Source organism: Erythrolamprus reginae, chromosome 1, assembly GCF_031021105.1.
Source record: "Erythrolamprus reginae isolate rEryReg1 chromosome 1, rEryReg1.hap1, whole genome shotgun sequence".
Classification (NCBI taxonomy): domain Eukaryota; kingdom Metazoa; phylum Chordata; class Lepidosauria; order Squamata; family Dipsadidae; genus Erythrolamprus; species Erythrolamprus reginae.
This window is the reverse complement of record NC_091950.1, coordinates 342609263-342635737: the sequence shown is the minus strand read 5'-3', so window position 1 is coordinate 342635737 and position 26475 is coordinate 342609263. Positions and strand designations below refer to the sequence as shown.

The 26475-nt window shown below is 36.2% G+C and overlaps 1 protein-coding gene across 1 annotated transcript; it reads right to left on the bottom strand.

Annotated features, from left to right (window-relative positions):
- Positions 1-1819: 1819 nt before the first annotated feature.
- SLC30A6 (solute carrier family 30 member 6) lies at positions 1820-26475 on the bottom strand. Its single transcript, XM_070734091.1, has 14 exons — positions 26314-26475; positions 22128-22214; positions 20002-20086; positions 17089-17131; positions 15636-15701; positions 13146-13226; positions 12920-12955; positions 10775-10869; positions 9522-9570; positions 7260-7379; positions 7068-7170; positions 5621-5668; positions 4940-5008; positions 1820-4738 (listed from the first exon to the last, which is right to left on the bottom strand). The coding sequence occupies exons 1-14, from the start codon at positions 26314-26316 to the stop codon at positions 4247-4249; spliced, it is 1377 nt and encodes a 458-aa protein (XP_070590192.1). The 5' UTR covers positions 26317-26475; the 3' UTR covers positions 1820-4246.

Genomic DNA, 26475 nt, shown 5'->3' with positions numbered 1-26475 from the left:
CATATTAATCTTGGCAGCTACTTAGACAAGCCTCAGAGAGGGGCGGCATATAAATTAAATTAATACTAAATAAATAAAAGTTAGTATAAACACATAGTATAAATTAATGAGGCAGATTCTGCACATATATAGTTGAACAAAAAGCAACGATCCCTACAGCCATGCCTTTACAATCATATTTTATTATTTTGGTTCCTATAGTGTTCTGCCCCAATTAAGAATTTAACAAACACAGTTTGGCCAAATGTAAACCACTACTAATAACTGGCTTAGTAGTAGAGACAGACCACACAAATCTAAAAGCAATCTTTTCATACAAAAACCCTCAACTGCTAATTAATCTTCATTAGCAGCTGGCATAAGTTCAACAAAGTCTTAAATCAGAGCAATGCAATTATTTCTTGTTATCTCACAGTTTCAAAGGCTTGATAAAATGCCTAGAAGTCTTTCTTGATAAGCAAGCCAAAGCAGAGTAGTTTCCTAGACACAAAGTAGTCACAAGGGATACATCATCGTAAAACATTGTTTCCTGCAATCTTTCAGGTGCCTCTGCTGTCCTTAAGTAGACTAGGGACGTGGCCAATTAGCCCCAAGTCTTACTCCCAAGGAGACCTCCTCTAGAGTAGCCATTCCTACCTCTTGGCAGCTCTGCATGCTCTTGCATGAAGGAGAACGTCTTCCTCCTCATTGCCAAGAGGTGCTGGAGGTATTGAAGGCCCTGGCTGAACCTCTGCCTCTGAGTTCTCACCAGCTTCGTCACTGTCCAACTCAGGTGCCAGCTGCATAGACTATGGCGCATCACCAAGTCAGTCTCCTCTCAAATGGGATCCACTATCAGCTGTATGGGCTGCTGGCGGGCCACAAGTAGTAGTTGTTATTAAGGATGGAGGAGGGGAGTTGTTAGTTGAAACTAGACACGGAGAGATTTGATAGATAGTGGGAGAGAAAGCAACTTACTGACAGCCTCTCCATTGGGTTTCCTTGTGGAAAGCGGGAAGGGAACATCAGAAATCAAACATACAAAATGAGACCAATGCGTAGGCAGGTCCATGAATATTATAATCTGCGTAACAATTGTATATGAGGAAAGGAGAAACTATTCATATTGGAGCAATATTTAAATATAACTGTGGACAGAAGGAATTCCTGTACATCATAAGCAGATTTGAATGAGCACATGTGCTATACAGCACAAGGTGAGAATGGTTATAGACAAGAAAAAAAATATTTAAAATCTGATTTGATTAGTTGCTCCAAAAGAAATTACCATTATAAATAGGCATATAACATTATTCCATAAAATACAACTCTAGTTGTATTTTGGTAATAATTTTCCTTTTTTTAAAAAAATCACTTTCTCCATACAACTCTGCCATGCTTATTTTTTCAGAGTTGTCCTGATATTGGTCTTGTAAAAATTGATATTCACCAGTGAAAGAGAGATTAGTTCTTTAAGTTTTATTCTGAGAATCAACTTTTTTTTAGATCAAAACTCTACTTTGAGCTGATACAATTCCATCTATCGTTGGTGTGAAGATCACTTTGATATGACTATCCAGAATTCTGTTCTTTAAATAGGGCAAGACCTCCGATTTCAACTAATTGAAATATTAGTTTCCAATTTCTCCTTCAAATGAATTGATAAATCAAGAGATTTACATGCTTTTGCCACACACAAACCCATAGCTTTACATTGTTTTCATAAATGAACAAGTACACTATTTTGACTTATTTATTTAATTGGTTCTTTATCCACTTTTTAGGATTTGTGCGGACAGATTGTGTTTTAAGACATGTTTATGCAGCAATAATAATGATCCTGAAGGGTACAGAAACATTTAAGCACCACTGTACATTTATTCATACCTTTATATTTGCTACAGGTAACTTGCCTATAATCTCGTAATTTCATAAATAGATCAAAGAGTTCTCGAAGGACTTTCTGTTCATAAAGGAATAGCAGACTTCTCCAGGGAAGGTAATCATGCTTACACCGAATATCTCAGAATAAAAGGGTAACTTCTTTATTGGGAAAAGATATGAAGGGCAGCAATTCCATTTTGCTTTTGCAGAAATGGGTTCCCCATGCTGTTGAAAAAGTTAGTCACTTCTGATTTCCTACAGTGGAAATCTTTGCCAACCCCAAACTGGCTGTTAGTATCCATTTATTTACTATATTTTTCAGAGTACAGTGGTACCTCTACTTAAGAATTTAATTTGTTCCGTAACCAGGTTCTTAAGTAGAAAGGTTTGTAAATAGAAGCAATTTTTCCCACAGGAATTAATGTAAAAGTAAATAATGTGTGCAAACCTATTAGGAAAGAAATAAAAGCTCGGAATTTGGGTGGGAGGAGGAAGAGGAAGAAGAGGAGGAGGACAGTCGCTGCCGAAGGAAGAAGGTAAGGTGAGGGGAATCAAAAAAAATCCAGGCTTTAAAAAAAAGAGGCTTAAAAAAAAAGAGGCAGTGACTTATGCTAATCAGGTTCTGCACTGTTTGCTGCAAGGAAGTAAATTGCTGGCAGGCAGAGACCAAAGTGTGGGGGTGGATGGGTGGGACTACATTCGGAGTGTAAGATGCATCCAAGTTTTTATTTATTTATTTTATTTATTAGATTTGTATGCTGCCTCTCTCCACCCCTCTACCTCTTTTGGGGGTGGGTGGGTTAAAAAGGTGCATCTTATATTTTGAAAAATGTGGTAAATGGAATAAATCACTGAGGGAAAACCAATTACGGCACACAACACAAGTAGTAAGTATACAACTCCATCGCTCACAAATAATTATTAGCAGAACAAAACATATTCAACCTGGCATTCTTAGTGAAAAGCAGATGGGCTCCAGTTAAAAATGAGCTAAGTCTCCTATGGGAAAGCTTTTGCTGCTCTTCACCCAGGAATGTTAAATAGGTGGGGAAAACTTGCCCAGCATGGTTTTTGTAATTTTTTCGAACTCCTTCCCTAGCAGTAGGCATGGAAGGTGTTATATTTTATATAACCAGGTAAAAGTGTTTTTTTTTTCTAGGACATTCTTCACCTATGCACGTTTGTACATATGTATGCACCTGGAAAAATATTACAGGCTATAGAAGCTCTGCGTCAGAAAATCAAGAGGAAGGAGAAAAGAGGGCTTAAAATGAAGCAATCTTTCAATTGGGCTGAAAGGAATAAATGCTGAATGTTAAATGCTGAAAGTACCACTGCAACAGTCTGCTAGATCAGCAAACCCATCCTATTGTAGATTCTTTTGGGATAGTGGCAAAATCAGGTTGCTTTTATTGCTTTTATTTTTCAGCATTTCCTTCCCTGTCAATCAATCTATCAAAATTCAAATGCTTTTTTTCCATTGGTCCACCTGCAGCAGTTCTCAGCCTGAAATTTATGTTGGTGACGGGAGATACAAGACAGAGCCTTCCTTGCTTCACTGTTTCTGAATCTCCATCTCTGCTCTTAATTCCATTTACTTCCTCTGTAATTAGACACCATCATAGGAATCCATCTTTTTGGGTCTCTACAACAGCTATAGGCCTTTGTCTGGAATTTTTAGCTCTTCGGGTACCCAGAATTACTTCAGCTCTTCCCCTCAGGGCCATGCTCTTGGAGGAGGGGAGAAACTTGTCCTTAAAGTCTAACTATTCGTGTGTTCCTGTTTAAAATCTCTGATGTCACCTTTCTTCCAGAAAAGTAACTCTGCATGTGAGAACTGTACTGGACATAATATTCTTAATAATCAGTTACAGGTAGCTGGATGTCCTTCATTGTCTTCCCACGCTGTCATATTTCATGAGTTCTCCTCTGCATTCCACAAGCAAGATTACTCGCAAGTATTTTAATATCAACCTGAATTTCAGGAGACTTGCTGGACTTACCAAATAATCATTTCTCCATTGTTCATAAAATGTAACTTTTAAAAATGATTGTATGATTACATCAAAGACAAACTTGTTTAAAAATAATTTTGTTAATAGACATTTTGTAAAACCATTTTTTTCTGAACTTCCTTTCACATAATATGTTGAAATTATTTACAAGACTAGCAACATATGCAATTGCAATAACTTTTATAAAGCTATGGCTTTACAGTCAGAAATGGATAACTGCATCAAAAAAAATATCAATCCATGAGTGCACGTTTTCATGATTTTGAAAACCTCTGATATTAATTACCAGGAATCAAAGAGTCTTGTAATAAAATGAACAATAATTGAAGTAATTTTCAATTTTAAACAATAAATATAGAAAGAGCTTGTTACGGTCTTGATTGACCTCGAGTGCCAGTTCCATATCTCTGGGGAACATTGATGAAGCCAGTCCTGAATCCCTGGGTTACTCCTGTTCCTGGCAATCCAAAACCTTGAGTGAAGACACTGCTGTAAGGTACAGTTCCATGGTTGAAGTTCAATCCATAGGGCCTTGTCTGAGTGTTCATGAGAATGATAGGGTTCATATTTTTACCTGGTGTGTTAAAAGCGAATTCTGGAGGTGGACTGCTTGGTTTAGTTGGAGTGGATGTAACATGATCAAAATTTTCTGCTGCTTTTAGAGATGGCATTGGAATAATGTAATGATCTGAAAGCATATTGTTCCCGATGGGTCCAGTGGCCAAGGTAGGCCTAATCCAGTCATCTTTGAAAATCTGAACAGTCAAAATAGATACTAATGCATTTAACCGATTTGTCACATGTGCAAGTACCATCTGTTCATTGGCATCTCTTCGAATTCTCACATGAACTGATCCAGCCTAGAAGACAAATTAAGAAAAGCTCATCAGTATGTAATATATAAAACTGTTAGACGGGAACAAATGCATAATAAGAAACATACTTCTGAAATAATTTAGTACATTTTGCAATCAATAAATGAGAAACTATTGGAATACATTTCTTCATTCTTCATACTTGCTTTTTAGAGGAAAAAGTCATTGAAGTGGATAAATACATACCAGTGAACCGAACCCCAATGTCCAGAAATGTTCATTTCGAACTTCTAGAACTCCATCCAAAGTAGAAACCTGGTTCAAGACATAGAAAGTTACTTTATATAATCATAATTAAAAAACAATATATAATAAGCTTGCTTGTTTTCTGGCAGATGTTTCATTACCCTTTATTGCTGTTTGTAATAGTTTAATAAAACAGATCTAGCATATTTCATAAATAAGAAGGCATGTTCGGGTTGTCGTTAGAGGAGTCCCATAATGTATTTATTTGATTTGTATAGTTACCTATCTCAGCAAGTGATTCTTGGCAATAAAACGTTGCATTACGTTTTATAAAACATAAAAACGATTAAAACCATTTAAACAATACATAATCAATATATATGGCACCAAGTAGAAATGGATGCTAATGTAGCCAGCAACTGGGGCCCTTAACACAATCACACAACCAAGTCTTCATGTCCTTGCAAAAGGCCAACAGGGTCATGGTAATTCTCAACTCTGAAGGGAGAGAATTCCAGAAGGCAGGGGCTATACAGAGAAGGCATGTCTCTTAGTTCCCACAACTGATACTCCTTGGCTGATAAGACCTGAAGTATGTCCAACTGCCTGACCAAACTGCATAGATAGAAACAACAGAGAGAAGATGGTCTCAAACTATGAGGCTTTTTTATATTAACTTACCTCTCGTATAAGTTTATCTAGCTGTCCGATTACATGAGGTGGCGTCGTCTAAAAAGAAGATTTACAATTTCATAATGTAATTTATTCAGCCACAACACAAATGATTAGTAATTAGGATGCTAATAAAGTCTGAGCAATCAGTATCAAGGAATACATCTGACTACATTATGTGAATGTTTCTAAAAAGAAAGACACATTCAAATATGATGTTTTTAAAGTTTTGCTGAAGGGGCGAGTTCACATAAACAACATCCTTTCTGCATTTGAACATGTTAGTCCTTCACAATTTGTTCTTTGGTAACAAAGTTCTGGTATTCTTTTTTTAAAAAACCTAAGTAACAACATTATGAGCCATCTACCTATTTAATTCACCTAGAGATTTAGCCATTTTTGTCATTGGCATCTCTAGTGGAGTAAACCCTGTCTGTTCTATTTCATAGTTCATCTTTTAACTTCTTGACAACTCTAGGCTTATGGTGGGGGGCTCCCGATTCGGCCCGGTTCTGTGAACCGGTAGCGATGGGTTTTAGAACCCACTACTGCTTTAGGCCCTTTCTGATGCCAGCTGCCATTCAATATTTCTAAAGAGTACCAGTTTCCTTCTCTAGGATAAGTTGCCACCATTTCTTATAGTTGGAAATTAGCCTTCTTTGAATCTGGACAATCATTTTCTAATGTTCAAGAATGTCATTACTGTAGAACAATCAGATAACAAGAGAAAGGAGGTGATGTAATTAAAGGATCAGCTCTCAAGAAGCAGATTAGTCTGGGCACAGACCTATCATTCTAATTACATATAAGGCAGCTATCTATTGAGAATAAACTGAGAGAACAAAATGCACACATGCAACCTACAAAACAAATAAGCATAACGATCTAAGTAATCAGAGAATCCATCCTAAAATAATTAACCTTACTGTCTCTTCCCTCAGAAGGCAGATGAATCAATCTCTCCTCTGAAGAGATCCATCCCTGCCTGCTATTTCCCTTTTTCTCCTATCAACTTCTAACCCCAGTTCTTCTTACTAGGAAAATCTTCCATTTCCTTCTTGCAAAGGATATACAAGTTAACTTCCCAGTTAATTTAATTAACCAATTCTGCAACTGAAAGCCACAAAATTGTATCTATATTACTAAAATATTCAAAGCCCTGAAGATATCATAATAAATTGATAAATAAATAAATAGAATATGGAAGACACAGATTAGGGAAGATACATAGATTAGGGAAGATTATTACATTGGGAATGACAATGAATCCGAATAAAGTTGCTCTTAATCTCTATTTTTAAATAACAAATTGTCAAGAAAGGGTCATAAAGCAAGTTCTTTGATGCCAAATCTGTCATTAAAGAATATTGTGGTTGTTTTGCTGAACTCAGTAAGCAATGCTGCTTTTTTGGCTACTCTCTAACTGCTAGTACAAAGGTCTTAATTCCTTGCTCACCTGAAGCAATACCTTTCCACTGTAGACACTCATGGGATACATGGTACCAAATGTCATCAAAGCAATAGCTACTGCAGAAGCTGTATCAACTGCAAAATAATTACTGAAAGAGAAAAATATAATGTTATAGACATTCCTGTTTTCCGTATCAAATGCCTATTAAATATTATCATTCCATCCAACAGTACTTACTTAATTTCAATTAACATGTATGTAATACAAAGAGCTAAAGCCCCAGCAAGATCAATCAAGATGAATGGATTCATACGTGGAAGAAAGATGCTACTCAGTCCGGGAATGATACCGCACAAGCTAAAAATAATAATAAATAATATCAATTAGAGAAGAAAGCTCAGAGTTAGGACACTCTTATGACTCTTAAAGTTGTTCTCTCAAACCAATGGGATAGCTATGATACCAAAAACAAAACAAAACAAATACTGTAATAGAAATCTTCATTTGAAATTTTAGAATACTATTAGAAGATAAGATAATCTAGAGCTAAGTTTTAAAACAACAGTTTGAATCCATATAATCAAATTCAATTTTTCATCACTACAGGTCTATGTAAAAGCATTTTTACTGGCCACCAAGTGTTTTTTTTTCATTGTCTTATTCTAGGATTTTCTTTTAGTACTCTATATATAGTTTTCACATATTAAACAGTCTGATCTATTGGTCTTTTATGGTCTATTATTAATGTGTTACCAATGGCAATTATGATATGTATGAATCAATAAATCTGTGGCCAACTTATGTCAGGTTATCCAAAAGCTCATACAATCCTATCTGAACATTAAAAATGTTTTAGGTTAGGAAAAAAAGAGAATGTTTTAGGTTAGCTGTACAATTTAGGAATTCTACATGTCTGTCTGCATATTTTAACGTTTTTTATGAATATGTTGGATTGAAAGGATAGTGTTTTTTAAGAAACATTTATTTAGACAATTTGTGTATCCAAAGTTAGATTATCAGATAATAGGAACATGACTATAAGGAAATTCAATACTATTTGATTTTTACCATTTAAGACTTTCATATTAACTCATAAATGGATGGAAAGAAACATGCCATCTTTTAACAAAAGAACAAAATGTTAATCTTATATTCTTTTGGCAAACTCAATTATTTTCATATTCTTGTACTGTGATTTTGATTATAACAATTTGTCAATCTTCTGTATGTTCAACACAAATTATCTAGCCATTTCCCCAAAGGAAAAATAATCCTAGTTTAAAACCAACAGAAACCAACAGTCTTCTGTGAGAAAGTTATTATGAACAAAACAGACAGGAAGATGCCATTTCAATAGATCAAATTCCCACAGTATAACTCCCAAACAATATATATTTGATAATAGCAACAAATCAAAAGAATGGCACCAGTGGCCCTCAACCAAGAACCTGGGCTTTTTATTTCATTGTCTATGTCTATGTCACAGCACAAAGTTGCTAAAAAACAGAAATTTGCAACTATTTTCAGGGAACTACAGGAATTTAGCATAAGAAAGAATTATTTTTTTTAAAAAACATGTTTGCTTTTTTCTGAGTGCTTTAAATTTAATATTGCTTAAAGCCCATACTAGGAACTCTCTTTCAAAGATTAAGCTAATACATAGAACAATTGGCTACACCAGCACATTAGGCCTCTAAACTAATATTAAATGCAAATGCAGATAGAGATAGAGATGCTTTACCTTTTAAATACCATCTCTACTTAGGAATTGATTTTTACCAATTTTTGTTTTTAACCAGCTGACATGCTTCGAAGTACCACCCTCTAGTGTTATATTCACATCACAATGGCTTGAGAGTACCTATACATATTCTTAGAAAATAAAAACAGTGAGTAGCTTTAACCCAGATTTTCAAAAAAGACTATGTTAAGCTAAGCTGATAGTGGGAGAAAGTATCTAGGAGATAAAAGACGTATAGATAACCTAAGTACCACACCTTGAATTGGGAGGCATGGGAAGCCAACACTCCAATACTGGGACAACCTGGAGTGAGCCATGTGTGTACATGGACTGAAACAGAATTTTGATTTTTTTTTCTTGGCCTGTGGAAAAGCAGTTGTTATTTTACCTGTGCTTTACACTGTAAGAGGCAGAGAAAAGAAGTTTGAAGCTATATAAAGTCCTACAGCAATGTTTTTCAAACCTGGCAAAATGCTCAGTGAGGAATTCTGGGAGTTGATGTCCACACAACTTAAAATTGCCAAGTTTGAAAACAAGTGTCCTAAAGTTTCAGGATTATCATTTTTGAACTATGAAAAGAACTACCTCAGTATTCATCTACCGGATGGGTGCTTTAACAATAGAACCATTTTGTTAATAAAAGAAGTCTGTCCTGCCTACGGAGAGCACTCCCACCATAATCTCAATATTCAAAATACACCCATCAGTACAAAGAAAATAGCACACTGTGCTTTAGGATGTCTTTCTTTCTAACTTACCTCCTAGTGAGATCTGCAACATGTTCCTGAAGCCAACTTGTACTTGCAGCTGCAGAGAGAAGTTCAATTGTTCATTAAGAGAGCATATCATAAGTCTAATGTAATTCTTCTCAAATCTGTATCAACTGTAGAGCAAAAGTTTATCTGAAAATATTACTCCACTAATACATTATCTCCTCACCATAAAAAAAGCCAACAACCCTTTAAGTATTCATTGACTTAAAAAAAATGTATTCCTGGAATGCTGAGTAAATGGAATTCCTTTTCTCATTATTGTTTTACTACAGCGTAAAAGGAAGCTTTACCTTTAAAATCAGCCTAAGGATAAATTTAAATTACAATAAACAATACATTATTCTACTAATTGAAAGCATAATTTTGTAATTATGGTCAAACTGCATTAAAAACAAAGACACGAATGACTTTATTCAATTATAATGCCAGTATGGCTATTATGTTTTCAATATACAGTGTTCCTTCGATTTTCGCGGGGGATGCGTTCCGAGACCACCTGCGAAAGTCGAATTTCCGTGAAGTAGAGATGCGGAAGTAAATACACCATTTTTGGCTATGGACAGTATCACAAGCCATCCCTTAACACTTTAAACCCCTTAATTGCAATTTCCCATTCCCTTAGCAACCATTTAGATTATTACTCACCATGTTTATTTATTAAAGTTTATTAAAAAAAATATTTATTAAAGGCGGACTAAAGTTTGGTGATGACATATGACGTCATCGGGTGGGAAAAACCGTGGTATAGGGGGGAAAACCGTGAAGTATTTTTTAATTAATATTTTTGAAAAACCGTGGTATAGACTTTTCGCGAAGTTTGAGCCTGCGAAAATCGAGGGAACACTGTACTATTATCCATTTTTAAAATACATCTAGATCTTCTAGATAAGACAGTTTCCAAAATTAAGATCATCCAAAGGGAAAACCCAGGAGTGCAGAGATCCCCAATTAGGGAGTTAGCACCTGCAATGCAGTTTGGGAACTTGAAAGCTGAAACTGTTCAAAATAGGAAATACTGTTACCCCTTTTCAGATTTTCTGAGGTTTTGAAAATGAGGAGGCCTCTGTATACATCTAGTTTCTTCTTAGTCCTTCTTAGTATTATCAAAGATTTAAGGGATGGAAGTTGTGGGTTTGGTGACAACAACAAATAACATTTGGGTACTAATTAATATATCAATCTTTTTAGATTTTATTGAATTAAAAATATTTTTTCTTTCCAAAGATTTTATTATGTACCTTCAGACACGTAAGCAAATGGTTTGTTCTTAACTGAAAGCATTGTAAACAAGTTGAAAGTGAGTGCCACAAAGGTACCAACCAGCAATCGACCCCTAAAAAAAAAAACCTTTATCAATAAAGCATATCCTCAGGTACAAAGAACAGGTATCGTATGTTATTTATTCTTCATTACCATTAGGCTCCATTTAACTACAGTGGAGTTTTTTAAAGTTTACCTGATTCCATTTAATTATATACAACTCTTTCAGAGGTTTTATGCATGAGCCTTTTACAAAAAGAGATACCCAACTTCGTGTCACCTGTTCTGTTGGGTTTTTTAGTCTTTAATCTATCTTAATTTTTAATTATTTTGTGTTATCTTTTTATTATGTTATAAGCCACCTAGAGTCGTTAAATGAGATGGGTGGCATATGCAATATCAATCAAACAATAACATCTATGAGCCCAGTTACAATCTTAAAAACCCTGAAACTTACAAAAAGTATAGAATCCAAAAACTAGACTTCAAGTTTCAATAGCCCTTCAGAAGAGATGATTCTGCATGGCAGCCAAAGTTGGAGTCAGCCTACATTACAGTGGGAGCCCACTCTAAAGTGAGTGACACTTTCGTAGAAAAGCAGCATCTTAGCCTTCTGCCCCAGAACAAAATGAGGAAGCACTTACTGATGGAATTCTTAGGACTAAACAAGCAAAGCCCATTCTAGTGGGTGAACAAGAATGTAACCTTTTGCCAAGTCATAGAGGCCTTTCCATGTTAACACCAATAACAACTTGATAGGAAAGCAATGCAAGGTCTGTAGCATAGATATCATATAGTCCCATTGGCAAATGTAAAATAGTACATAGGCCACTGCAATTTTGGCCAGGTGAAGCTTCAAAATTGTCTTTAAAGGCAACCCCACATTGAGTGTGTTGCAGTAATATAAATAAATGGGAACAAGGACATGAATCACTGTAGCAAGATTTTCTTGCCCCAGGCAGAGCTCCAAATAGCAGGCTAGCCGAAGCTGGCCAAAGATTCCACCATCTCTGCTTTCTACCTGCTGCTTAAGTAAGAGTTCAATTTATAAGCCAGTTCTTCCAGGGAAATAATTCCTCATCAAGAGATATATATTGGAGCTTCCAGAAGGACAAACAATAACTCTGTCTTGGTAGAATTCAAATTTAGCAAGTTGTCTCCCATCCAAACCCTTACAACTTTCAGACAAATCTAAAATCTAAAACATTTTTTTTAAAATTTCTTTTAGTAGCCATCAAACTCAAAACTATGATGAAATTAGATAACAAGGGCTACATGTGCGTTAAATTTAAGCCTTTACTATTTAATATATATCAGACAAAGCCTTTTAAAAAGCTATTGTGGGGTTACCTAGGTTCGCCCATGTCTCTCCAACACTCCGTGGCTTGCATTGGCTGCCGATCAGTTTCCAGTCACAATTCAAAGTGTTGGTAATTACCTATAAAGCCCTATATGGCATTGGACCAGAATACCTCCGGGACCGTCTTCTGCTGCACAATTCCCAGCGGCCGATAAGGTCTCACAGAGTTGGCCTTCTCCAGGTCCCGTCGACTAAACAATGTCGACTGGCGGGCCCCAGGGGAAGAGCCTTCTCTGTGGCGGCCCCGGCCCTCTGGAATCAACTCCCCCCAGAGATCAGAACTGCCCCCACCCTCCTTGTCTTCCGTAAATTGCTATATCGCCAGGCATGGGGGAATTGAAACATCTCCCCCAGGCTTATATAGTTTTATGTATGGTGATGGGTTTTAAATATTAAATTTGTTACATTGCACATTATTATTATTGTTGTGAGCCGCCCCAAGTCTGCGGAGAAGGGCGGCATACAAATCTAATAAATTATTATTATTATTATTATTATTATTATTATTATTATTATTATTATTATTATTAAAAAGACTTCTGCCCAATTCATTGCATGTAGGAGTTAAAGTTATCTCTATATAAAACCCAGTAACCCAGATCATCAAAATTCAAGTGGATTTTTGCCACTGACCTAAAAGTCATGACAACATTTCATTTTCAGTTTTCTACTTTAACAGATAAAGTAATGTACTAATGGTTCTATTAACTATGCCAATTTATATGCTTGTAATATTTATTATTATTTAATTTAAAATGCTTACGTATGAATCTCTGGTTGTTCAAGAAATCGTTCAGCACTGAAAAGACACAATAAATCTGTTAGTCACATATATAGTCCTTCATGCACCAGCAAATCTATGAGGTTTATTCTGGATAAAACATCATACTATTCTTTGTAGCTGCTATTTAAAAAAATGTTCTAGCACTGGAAATACTATTATATTTGATAATGATTAAACAATAAGCCCAAGAAGGGGGCATTCCTACCTTTCTTTAAGTATAAAAAGTGCTCCAAGTTGTGCAAGAACCGTAGAAGCAAATACTGCTAGGACTTCAAATCTTTCAAATCTGCAGTTTGGGAAATTAGGCATTTAAAAATCAGTGCAAATAATAAGACTATTAATCAGAAAGTATAATGCATTAATTGAGATGGGTACAAGAAGGTATGCTAGAAAATTAACATTGTTATTTACTTTTGCTATTATTTTCTTTTTATTAAAACATTTTAAATGTTAGTGCCATGTTAAGGGAAGGCCAGATAAGTTGGGCAGCTGAATAACTTCCATGTATTTTGGAATTATTCTGTTCTATTAAGAATAATATTTTTCTATGTTTTAATTCATGTCAGCTAGCAATAAGGGTGATTGTTGGAGAGCACCGCTCACGAACAGTTCTGATTTTACATGCATTTTTTAAAAAACCAACACCCTAAAAGTGTTGGGCGCCCTAAAGCTTGGATAGCTTAATTTTAGCTTTATGGCAGATAGGATTGTTTTATGTTAATGAGGTTGATGAAAAATTTGCAAAGGCTGAATAAGGGACAAAGTGTTAACTTAGCTTTAGCTCCTTTCTCTAAAGCTCCTCTCTTGGGGACTTCACACAGATGTCCTATAGTTATCTCAGCAACAGTATGGACATATTTCTTTGTTTGTTGCAATTTGGTATTTATATTGTTGTTTTTATTCTTGCTATATTTTATAATGTAAATTTAATTCATATAAGTAGCTTGGATAATATATTTGTATGACAAGAGCAAGTTATAAAATCTTATATGAATGATAACAGAAAGTGGCTTTAAACATAGAAACATAGAAACATAGAAGTCTGACGGCAGAAAAAGACCTCCTGGTCCATCTAGTCTGCCCTTATACTATTTTCTGTATTTTATCTGAGGATGGATATATGTTTATCCCAGGCATGTTTAAATTCAGTTACTGTGGATTTATCTACCACGTCTGCTGGAAGTTTGTTCCAAGGATCTACTACTCTTTCAGTAAAATAATATTTTCTCATGTTGCTTTTGATCTTTCCCCCAACTAACTTCAGATTGTGTCCCCTTGTTCTTGTGTTCACTTTCCTATTAAAAACACTTCCCTCCTGGACCTTATTTAACCCTTTAATATATTTAAATGTTTCGATCATGTCCCCCCTTTTCCTTCTGTCCTCCAGACTATACAGATTGAGTTCATTAAGTCTTTCCTGATACGTTTTATGCTTAAGACCTTCCACCATTCTTGTAGCCCGTCTTTGGACCCGTTCAATTTTGTCAATATCTTTTTTTAGGTGAGGTCTCCAGAACTGAACACAGTATTCCAAATGTGGTCTCACCAGCATTCTATATAGCGGGATCATAATCTCCCTCTTCCTGCTTGTTATACCTCTAGCTATGCAGCCAAGCATCCTACTTGCTTTCCCTACCGCCTGACTGCACTGTTCACCCATTTTGAGACTGTCAGAAATCACTACCCCTAAATCCTTTTCTTCTGAAGTATTTGCTAACACAGAACTGCCAATACAATACTCAGATTGAGGATTCCTTTTTCCCAAGTGCATTATTTTACATTTGGAAACATTAAACTGCAGTTTCCATTGCTTTGACCATTTATCTAGTAAAGCTAAATCATTTACCATATTACAGACGCCTCCAGGAATATCAACCCTATTGCACACTTTAGAGTCATCGGCAAATAGGCAAACTTTCCCTACCAAACCTTCCCCTATGTCACTCACAAACATATTAAAAAGAATAGGACTCAGAACAGACCCTTGTGGCACACCGCTTGTAACCTGACTGCTCAGAATACTCGCCGTTAACAATAACTCTCTGATGTCTACGCTTCAGCCAGCTGCAAATCCATTGAACTATCCAGGGATTAAGTCCAATCTTCACTAATTTATCTATCAGCTCTTTATGTGGAACCGTATCAAAGGCTTTGCTGAAGTCCAGGTAGGCAATATCCACCGCACCACCTTCATCCAACACCTAACAAAGTAGGTGATAGCCTATAGATACCAATTTTACCATCCCTAATTGAAACAAAATTGTGCCTATTACAGCTTCAGCTACAGAGTTTGAACTCCAAGGCATTAGAGATTTCAAAAATACAGATTACATTAAACACATCTAGCGAGAGATGTAAAATGAAATTTCCATTCTTGCAAATTTAAAAATGTACTTTTCTCCTTTTGTGACAAGAAAGATTCACTTCCATAAAGAGAGTCTACATAAAACTGTATAGAGCCTGATGTGTTATATCAATCAAAGACAGGTTATTTCTGAGCTTTAATATTTGATCAAATGAAATCAGTACAGTATTAATCATTACATATAATGCTCTTTTAATGTGTGCATTACAATTTTCTTGAATTTAAAAAAATCTCTTTATAAACAAAATTGATCTAATAAATTAATAACATGTTTATTTCATTGTAAAATAATATTTTCAAAAGAGACAAAATATTAATTATCCAACTTACCCAAAGGAATATGAGGAACTGGGCTTCTTCATCATCACCCAATAACTTATTAAGCATGTTATTAAGCTAAATTTAAAAGACAACACAAAATAAGAGAAGTGTAGCTATTACAAATTATATAAAAGAAACCCAGCATTTCAAAACTCAATTGTCATTTAAAATACTCACGAATTACCAATAATAAAGTAAATCTTTAGTTTACCAGCCTGCTGGAGGGGAAATTGGTATATGAAATATAAATCTTTATTTAATCCAAATTTATGTAATTTTCATTAAATATATAATTATGTCTTTAAGTAAATAAACTGGATTGATATAAATGATACAAATGAATGGAAACTTTTTAGACTATTTCAGAAACAATGGACACAGTACATTAAGTTCAAATGATGCCCTGACAAAAAATTGTCTCCTGTATCTAAAGTCCACAAATTGAGTGCTTTCTTTCAGGTTGTGGCAGATTTTCTGTTCAACTGTATTCTTAAATCAGATTAGATTAGATTAGATTAGATTTATTGGATTTATATGCCGCCCCTCTCCGAAAACTCGGGGCGGCTCACAACAAGATAAAAACAATACATAACAACAAATCCAATACCCACCAATCCAATTACAATTTTAAGCTAAATCAATTAATACCCTATAGATGTTTAGTCAGAATTAAATTCTATTGTGTTGACAGCCTTACTTTTTTTTATAAGAGTACTGCAATCTCAGTTAATGTAGGGGAATATAGAGTTAATCTTGAAAAAGCAGGAGTGATAATGTAAACACCAACTCAGTTCTGAGAAAGAGGAGGGAGTGAAAGTGAAATTCAAGATCACCCCACTTTGATTGTCTTTGGTATATGACATACCATGACACAGTATTAGGCATAGAAGATTCTGTTATTATAATTTATAGTAATATACCCCTAGAAGAGTTCTAATGTTTTCTAGAACCAGTAGATATCCAGTTGTTTCCTGACGTGGCCTACATTAAGGGGTTGACAGGGATATCTAAAGCCTTGTTGTCATTTATTTAAAAAGTAAATAATTTTACCACCAAGTTGCATTGAAAGCTAAAGTAGGATTAAAAACAAAATGTACTGCTGCCATAATGGGACTTGCACACTTAAATCTCCTTTGACTGTAGACCTTTGAAAAATGTCTATTTCTGGGCTATATGTGACATTAGAAAACAATGGGATCTATTTTTATGGACTTCTCTTCTATGCAATGAAAAGTCACTTAGGCTACAATCCTATATCACATATCTAACAATTAATCCACTTAATTTCATTTGATTAATCTTAAATAGATAAAAATGAGACTTCATGTTATTTACTAAAAAAAAACAGGATTTATTAGGGAATATTAAAAGCTTTTTACCATAGCCCATGGATTTGGATAAAAAGATAATTTCTTCACAAGTGTTACAAAATTAACTGAGTAATTTAAAAAAGGGAACATACCTGAAAAGATCAAAGATTGTTAGATAGGTATATGCAGTTAAAGCTGTGGAAAGAAAATGGCCATTTTACTGTCACAGAAACAAATGATGAAAATAATTTAGTTAAACTGGCTGTAAGTAAATAAATGTTTTAAACAGAAAATTGTTGGGCTTTTATGCAAGTTGCTTTTATGGAAGTTGTTTAAGCCTCGGGGACTTTTGGGGGGTAGGTTGTTGTTTGGGTTTTTTTTTTTGTATGATGGCATCTGTCAAAGTTTGGAAGTCTTTTGTGAATTTTCTGTGGGAGTTTGCAGGTGTTATTGTGAATGGCATGATAGTGGATATTCAACAGAGGAGTTGATGGATTTACTGCTAGGATTTCAGAAGTTTTGTATGTTCTGTGAGATGGAGGAATGCAAAGTGTAGACTGAAGGAGTTAAGGAAAAGAAATAAAATATATGATCTTCACCCTTTGGAGATTCATTGGTTCTTGGTGAAAGTTGTCAAAGGTTATGCAAGTTACGTAGTTTGGCAGACTCATAACGGTAAGGAAGTTCTTAAGAAAACCCAAGGTCACCTTAGCAACACAGAACAGAAAGCAGGACAATCAAGGCAGGAAGAAGATTGTTACACAATGGATTCTTAGAGCAGAAGAGCATATCTCTTACATTTCCACCCTCTAGATCCAAGGTGGACTTCAACTCCCAGAGTTCCTCAGCCAGCTTTGTTGGCTGAGGAACTCTGGAATTTGAAGTCCATAAGTCCTAAAGTTGCCAAGGTTGGAGACCCCTGATTTAGATCAATGCTTAGAGCAGGAGTGGGGAAACATTTGTCTATCCATTGCCACATTTCCTTTGAGTAATGTTCAATATTTTCAGTAGGTTTTTAACTGTTTTAAGTTTTCCGATTTTTATGTTTTATGTTTTTAATATTTTAATATTTTATTTGCATACTGCCCAGGATTCCTTTATGAAGGAGATGAATAGTTTCTAAATACAATCAATAAAGATCACATAACAGTGTGAAGAAGAACCGGTATAAGTATCTCCACACTCCACACTCAAGATCATTAGTATAGAACTTTTCCATCCGAAAATGTAAAAACTGTGGTCTCAAGAAAATTGGGTATGATAATTTTAAAATTATCTGTGTACTATGTAAATAAAAATGTAGATCCATCCTCAGTCATGAACATACACAATATTAATAAAATATATTACTGTCTCACACATTGCTATACCTAGCTGTAGCCTCCTTCAATATTTTATCTCCTTCCCCACCAAAACCAACAAGACATTGAGTTGGATGGATGTACCTGAATATGTGAAAATAAGAGTTTTAAAGCTGCAAACCATTCTATATATCCTGAGTCTCCAGACAAAAAGTAATCACAAAGAACACTAAAGATCTATGCTGTATAACTTAAGAATTACGTAAGTAGTTTAATATAGTTTGTTGTTGTTCATTACAAAGTTGTGTCTGATCCATCGTGACTCCATGGACAACGTTCCTGCAGGCCTTCCTGTCCTCTACCATCCCCACCCCCAGAGTCCATTTAAGCTCATACTGACTGCCTCAGTGACTCCATCTCTACCATCCCCTTCTTCTTTTGCCCTTTATTGTTCTCAGAATTAGGCTCTCCTCCAGTGAATCATTCCTTCTCATTAGGTGGCCAATGTAACTTTGTTGCTTGTATCCTTAAAATTTATATTCACTGGTTCCTAATACGATTTGATTGCTTATTTGTACCTGGACTATCATTAACTGTTGTATCTTATGATTATTGATGAATATATATTTTTCTTTTACGTACACTGAGAGCATATGCACCAAGACAAATTCCTTGTATGTCCAATCACACTTGGCCAATAAAAATATATATATTCTGTTCTATTCTGTTCTGTTCTATTCGGTAGAGCATATGCACCAAGACAAATTCTTTATGTGTCCAATCACACTTGGCCAATAAAAAAATATATATTCTGTTCTATTCTGTTCTGTTCTACTCTATTCGGTAGAGAATATGCACCAAGACAAATTCTTTGTGTGTCCAATCACACTTGGCCAATAAAATTCTATTCTATTCAAAGTATTTATAGGTAGCCCTTGGTTAGTAAACCCTCATTCAGTGACTTTTCAAAATTATTTCCTCAAAGTTTCAACCATTCCAGTTGAAACATTCCATTGTTATGCTATCACAAATTGGATGTTTGGCAACCAATGATGGTTACAGCTTCTCACAATTATGAGAACAGAATTTGTGGGCCACCTGCACATCCTTCTGCATCCTCCAAGCCTCACTGCATTTGCACCTTGCTTCTCCCCACTCTTTAGCAACCACTTCCTGCTTGCCAACTTGTTTGCAAGCCATCTGGGAATTGCAATTTCCTGCGAGCTTTTACACTGACTGGTTGTTAGAAGCCAGCAGGATTTTGTGACAAGGTGCTCATTTAATCATCCATGATCCTGACTTAACAATGGCAATGGGGACTGCAGGGATTGTCATCGCTAAGCAATACAGGCATAAATCAGATTGTGTTTTACGAACACGTCATTTAGAGACAGAAATTCCAGTTCCAAATTGCAGACATAATGCAAGGACTATCTGTACTTGCAACAGTTGTTTCAATTCTTAGACATTTTAGCGCAATGTCATCATAAAGTATGTGCATCCAATTAATAGAATTGTGGGGATGAATAAATGTAAGCAAAGTTTTACATTGAGTAGAATTAATTTTGAATCAACTTAATATCCTTCCAGAGTTTGAATAAAGAAATCTTCTAAGGAGAAATGACAAGAATGACTTTAGGAACAGAAAAAAAGTTTTTAAAATACAGTACTACCAATCAATGATGCTCACAAATACAATTTTGTGTCAATATAAACCACCTTTTAATATCTACAATCATCTCATTAAAAGAAGAATAAACCTACCTATGCTGTTTGTAGAACTACACCACATAAGCAGGAATGCAGTACATAATATATTTATTGCACCAAACAGTAAGATCTTCCACGACTGTAAATAATAACAGTTGAAACAAGTTTAATAAAATGGGTTTTATTGAGAAAAAAATCCCTATAATCTACAGATAAAATGTTGAACATTCAGCTCAACTTTCCCATGGCTTTAATTTCTTTGCTGAAGAAAGAATGCCAGAGCATAGTCTAGTATCAATATACAGTGATACCTTGTCTTACAAACTTAATTGGTTCTGGGACGAGGTTCTTAAGGTGAAAAGTTTGTAAGATGAAACAATGTTTCCCATAGGAATCAATGGAAAAGCGATTAATGTGTGCAAGCCCAAAATTCACCCCTTTTGCCAGCCAAACGCCCGCTTTTGCACTGCTGGGATTACCCTGAGGCTCCCTTCCATGGGAAACCCCACCTCCGGACTTCTGTGTTTTTGCGATGCAGCAGGGGAATCCCAGCAGGGGAATCCTAGCATCGCAAAAACGAGCGCTTCGCTGGCAACGGAAGTCCGGAGGTGGGGTTTCCCAGCGAGGGGAGCATCAGTGAAATCACAGCATCGCAAAAACACCGAAGTCCTCAAAACCCCATCTCCGGACCTCTGTGTTTTTGCGATGCTGCGATTTCACTGAGGCTCCCCTCGCTGGGAAACCCCACCTCCAGACTTCTGTTGCCAGCGAAGCGCCAGTTTTTGCACTGCTGGGATCCCCTGCTGGGATTCCCCTGCAGCATCACAAAACACGGAAGTCCAGAGGTGGGGTTTCTCATGGAGGGGAGCCTCAGGGGAATTCCAGCAGTGCAAAAACGGGTGCTTCGCTGGCAACGGAGGTCTGGAGACGGGGCATCCCAGCGGCAGTAGTGGGTTTGTAAGGTGAAAATAGTTTGTAAGATGAGGCAAAAAAATCTTAAACCCCGGGTTTGTATCTTGAAAAGTTTGTATGACGAGGCGTTTGTAAGATGAGGCATCACTGTATTCATAATTTTTCAAATAGTCATTTATTGACCAACAGGTAGTCCTCAGTTTATGACTATTGGAACCAGAATTGTTCTTGCTAAGCAAGGTGATTGTTAAGTGAGTTGTGTTCAATTTTACAATCTTTTTTTTGTCACAGTTAACGGAACCACTACAGTTTAAGTGAATCTAGCTTTTCCCTATTGGCTTGGAAGGCTGCCAGGAAGGTCATAATTGGAAATCACATGACCTTAGAACACTACAACTATGGTATATACATTCCAGTTGCCAAGCATCCAAATTTTGATCTTGTGATCGTGTGGATGCTGAGATGGTTGTAAATGCGAGGACTCGTCATAAGTCACTTTTCTTAGTGATGTTAGAGCTTCAAACAGCCATTAAAGAAATAAATCAAGGACTATCTGTACAACTAAGTTCAACAGCCTTTTCTCTTCAGCATTACACAGAGTCTCTTGGCCCAGAATACTATTTGTTAATCAAACTCAACCAAAATAAAATGAATACATGTTGACAGCTGCACTATTAACAAGGAAAAGTAAAAAAGATTCAGTTAGATAAATTAACAGATATAGAAAAAGCTAAATCTCAGATATTCACGTCTAATGAAGAAAATTTCTTTATTTGTCAGACTGACATTCTACTTCTCATCAGCATATGATATTCAAAACAGGGCTAAAAGAAATACCTATAAGATATTATGTAACACAATGAAAATTCAATTAAATCCTATTAGAAAATTTCAGAAAATAAGAATGAAATCTCAACATGCTTCCATCAGACAAAAAAAACACTTCCATGTCGAAGGCTTGCTTATAAATATTAAGCATATTTCAATCTCTCTATCCTACAATATTGTTCAATAGTAACAGTATATCATATGCATCTCATAACATAAAAGTTACAGTTATTATGCCATTTACAAGAATAAAAAGAGTTTAACAGTAACAAGGGAACAAATGTAAGGAAAGTATAGGAAAGAAACTGGAACATGAAATAGGTTAAAAGTGATTGAGGAACAAATAAAGAGTCGCTGATTTTGTATACATATTTAAGACTCTTTACAAAATAAGATCTATGTATTAAATTATTTTCTTGTCAATAAATGAAAACACTTACCCTTCGATCAGCAGCTACTGTTCTAAATTCCTGTGTTAACTTGCCCAGAAGAGACCGCTGTGATTTGCGAAACAAATATATTGTTCCCTACAAACAAGATAGCCACAGTTGTTTAGTAAATTATCAATTTTCCCCCTAACATTCCAAATCATGAACTTGATAATTAACATTATCTCCCTGCTAGTTAACATTTAAAAAGTAACAAAACACTCACTGAAAGTACACTTATACAGTCTATATAAAATGGGCACCTTACTCTGTTAAAATGCCAGGTTTCTGAGATGTAAAAAAAGGCCAAGATAAATCACTTCAGAATGTTTCATCTTTAATGTAACATATAAGCTCTACAATTCAATTGAAAAACAAACTGAAATATTTTACGGGAAAAATAATAATAAATATTAGAATAATGTGGCTGCATAACTGTGCATACCCTTTTATAAGTAGGGATATGGCTATGTTCAGAATTAATCAATCACATTCAAACTAATAGTAGTTAACATACACCTACCATCAATTAAAGAGACTTTGATCAAGCCCATATAAAGTTCAGCACTGCTAGTAGGATTTTTCGGGTATTGACTCAATTGCCTCTTACAGCAAAAACCTTAGTATGTAAAAAGCTTACAAAGTATAAAGGGATCTCATTTCAGAAGAAGAATAAAAATGTCCCCCCAAAGCATGGGATATACCATGAAACACAATGAAGACAGTCATTAACAAGTGGAAAAAATATGGCACAACAGCGACATTACCAAGAACAGGAGATACCTCCAAAATTGATGAAAAAAACAAGAAAACTGGTCTGAGAGACTGCCAAGAGTCCTATAGCAACATTAAAAGAGTTGCAGGAATTTCTGACAAGCACTGGTTGTGTACTACATGTAAACATGTATACTTTTTACTACGTGTAAACAACCTCCTGTGTTTTTCCTATGTTTGAGATGTGAGATAGCATGGCAAGATAAAAGCCTTTTCTTACAAAGAAAAACATCCGGCTACATTTTCCCAAAACCTATATCAAGTCTAACAAAAACATGGAGGAAAAAGTGTTACAGTCTGATGATGACAAGATCAGTGTTGAACCTTTTGGCCATATTTTCAAAAAGTATGTTTGGCAAAAAACCACTACATTGCCAAAAGTATACCATACCCACATTGGAGCATGATGATCGCAGCATTATAATTTAGGGTTACTTTTCTTCAGCCAGAACAGGGCCTTTAATTCCACATATCAGGGTTGGTACAAAACTTTCAAGCCTCTGTTAAAATGCTGGAGATGAAGAGGCATTTCAACTTTCAATACAACAACTGAAAGCAGACCTCCAAAAGAATGGCTTCACCCAAAAGAAGATCAAAGTTTTGGAATGGCCCAGCCAGACCCCAGATTGATTGATCTATTTATCTATTTACTTACTTACTTACTTACTTACTTACTTACTTACTTACTTACTTACTTACTTACTTACTTACTTACTTACTTACTATTTAAATTTATATGCCACCTAATCCCATGGGACTCCTCTAACCCAGTTTAAAGTCTGTGGGATGACATAAAGGGGCTGTGCACAGGAGATGCCCTTGCAATCTGACAGATTTGGAGTGCTTTTGCAAGGAAGAGTGGGCAAAGTCTCCCAAGGCCAAATGTGCCCCTATCCCGGAAGACTGAATGCTGTCATAAAATCAAAAGAAGCTTCAACAAAGTGTTAAAGGCGTGCATCTTTATGTAACAACATTATTGTAATTTTTATTCCCCCCCAAAAAAGATTTCATTTTGTTTTCAATTGAATTGGACACTAACATATTACACCGAAGATTTAAAAAATCTGAAGTGATTTATCTTGGTCTGATTTTATATCTCAAAACCCTGGCATTTTAACAGAAATGTACAGACTTTGCCAGCTAGCTTTAAAATATTCACTCATTGAATTTTTACCCTATTAAGAACCTCAAGAGTCTTATGCAGCTTTATGAGCCCCATAACATTTCTTAGGTTGAGAACAGATACCTTATTGCCAGTTTAGGATTTTTATGGCTTTAAAAGGATCTAAATCTAGATCACCCAGCAAACCAACAGTTTGCTCCAATTTCTTGAATGGAGACTGCAGGTGGTCATTTATTCATTAATAAATTATATAGAATAGAATAGAATAGAATAGAATTATTTATTGGCCCAGTGTAATTGGATACACAAGGAATTTGTCATTGGTGCATATGCTCTCAGTAAAAGAAAAGATGCATTTGTCAAGAATCATGAGGAACAACACTTAATGATTGTCATAGAGTACAAATAAGCAAAAATCAATAATATAAATTGTAATGATACAAGCAACAAGATACAGTCATAAGTGGGACGAAATGGTTGATAGGAACAACGAAAAGACTAATAGTAATGCAGCCTTAGTGGATAGTTTGACAGTGCTGAGGGAATTATTTGTTTAGCAGAGTGATGGCATCAGGGAAAAAACTGTTCTTGTGCCTAGTTGTCTTGGTGTCCAGTGCTCTATAGCGTCATTTTGAGGGTAGGAGTAGAAACAATTTATGTCCAGAATGCGAGGAGTCCATAAATATTTTCACAGCCCTCTTTTTGACTCATGCAGTATACAGGTCCTCAATGGAAGGCAGGTTGGCAGCAATTGTTTTTTCTGCAGTTCTGATTATCCTCTGAAGTCTGCGTCGGTCTTGTTGGGTTGCAGAACTGAATCAGACAGTTATAGAGGTGAAGATGACAGACTCAATTGTTCCTCTGTAGAACTGTTTTGCTCTTCCATAGGATATATTATAGTGTAAGAGGCTAAGGGAAGCAAGTATACCTTTTTCATGATATGTGATTAAAAGCAATTATTACTTATTGATCAACCCACGTAATTCCCAGTGACCAACCAGAACCCACAGGGTCGGCCTTCTCCAGGTCCTATTGTTCAGACAATGCAGACTGGTGGGGCCACATGTGAGGGCCTTCTCTGTGGCCAGCTCTATTGAACCAACTGCCTCCACCCTTCTGGCCTTCTGAAAGGCTATGAAAACATGGCCTAGTGGCCACTGAACAACTAGCTTGGCCCCAGTGAGATGAATGTTATTGAATGAATGTTGCATATGGGTTTTTTACTGGTTTTCATTTATTATTTGTCATGTTATTTTTTTATTTGTTTTGTCACATACGTATTGGTGGTATACAAAGATATAATATTTATATACATGATACTAGTAAAAGAGAAACATTAGGACAGGGAATGGAAGGCACTCTGGTGCACTTATGCACGCCCCTTACTGACCTCTTAGGAATCAGGAGAGGTCAACAGTGGATAATTTAAGGGTAAAGGTTTGGGGGTTAGGTGATGATACCACAAAGTCTGGTAGTGAGTTACATGCATCAACTACTCGGTTACTAAAGTTGTATTTCCTGCAGTCGAGTTTAGAGCGGTTTACTTTAGGTTTGTATCTGCTACATGCTTGTGTGTTGTTGTGATTGAATCTGAAGTAGTCGTTAACAGGAAGGACATTGTAGCAGATGATTTTATGGTAAGGTCGTGTATAAGAGGTTCTAAGCTTTCTAAACCTAGGATAGTAAGTCTAGTTGCATAGGGCAGGAGTAGGCAAAGTGGACTTCAACTCCCAGAATTCCTGAGCTAGCATGATTGACTCATGAATTCTGGGAATTGAAGTCACCTACCCCTGGCATAGGGTATACTGTTTCGAGTATTTATGATATTTATCTATGACTGCGCGTTGCCCAGAATCCACAAGGAGTTGGGTGACTCAAAAGTTAAATAAATTAAATTAAATTCCTAATTAAACAATGCTTCCAGGCTATCTAGTTTGATAAGCCAAGCCATCCCCCCAGCCACTGCACCACACCTCCTCTCAGGGAAACCCCACACATTGTATAGAGCGGTCTGTAATACAGCTACATTGTCCACTTTGAGCGTGAAACAAGACACCCAGCGCAGCAGAGGTTAACAAACTGTCTTTTACACATGCTTGGAGCTCCCTTGCGCAGAAAGGCTTGGAAAACTGTTCTCCAGCCTTGACAACCACCTTTTTCCGTTGCAGGGAAGTCCGCCGGTCAGCGTCCCACTCCTAATATCCTGTCACGGTTTCACCACGTTTGACACCGGCTCGCCACGCAGCGTCCCGGGCGCACAACCTCCCCCCCACCCCACCTCCCGAAAAGATAGGAACTCACCATATTGCGGAACGAGCGGCTCCCAACGGGGCCGGAAAAGGGGGGGCGTCTCCCTTCACCAAAGAAAGGAGGTAGGAGTTGAATTAGCTGACGTGTAATTGGCCGACCCAGGAACTAAACAGGAAGTGACGTAGCCTGGTTCGGCCCTCGCCGCCCGGACCC

Excerpts from the sequence above, each read along its gene's own strand:
- SLC30A6 (XM_070734091.1), bottom strand. Across the intron at positions 20,087-22,127 it reads CAGTAGCTGCTGATCGAAGG|TCGTGGAAGATCTTACTGTT; the intron begins GTAAGTGTTTTC and ends TATTATTTACAG. Across the intron at positions 4,739-4,939 it reads CATTGGGGTTCGGTTCACTG|GCTGGATCAGTTCATGTGAG; the intron begins GTATGTATTTAT and ends TTTGTCTTCTAG.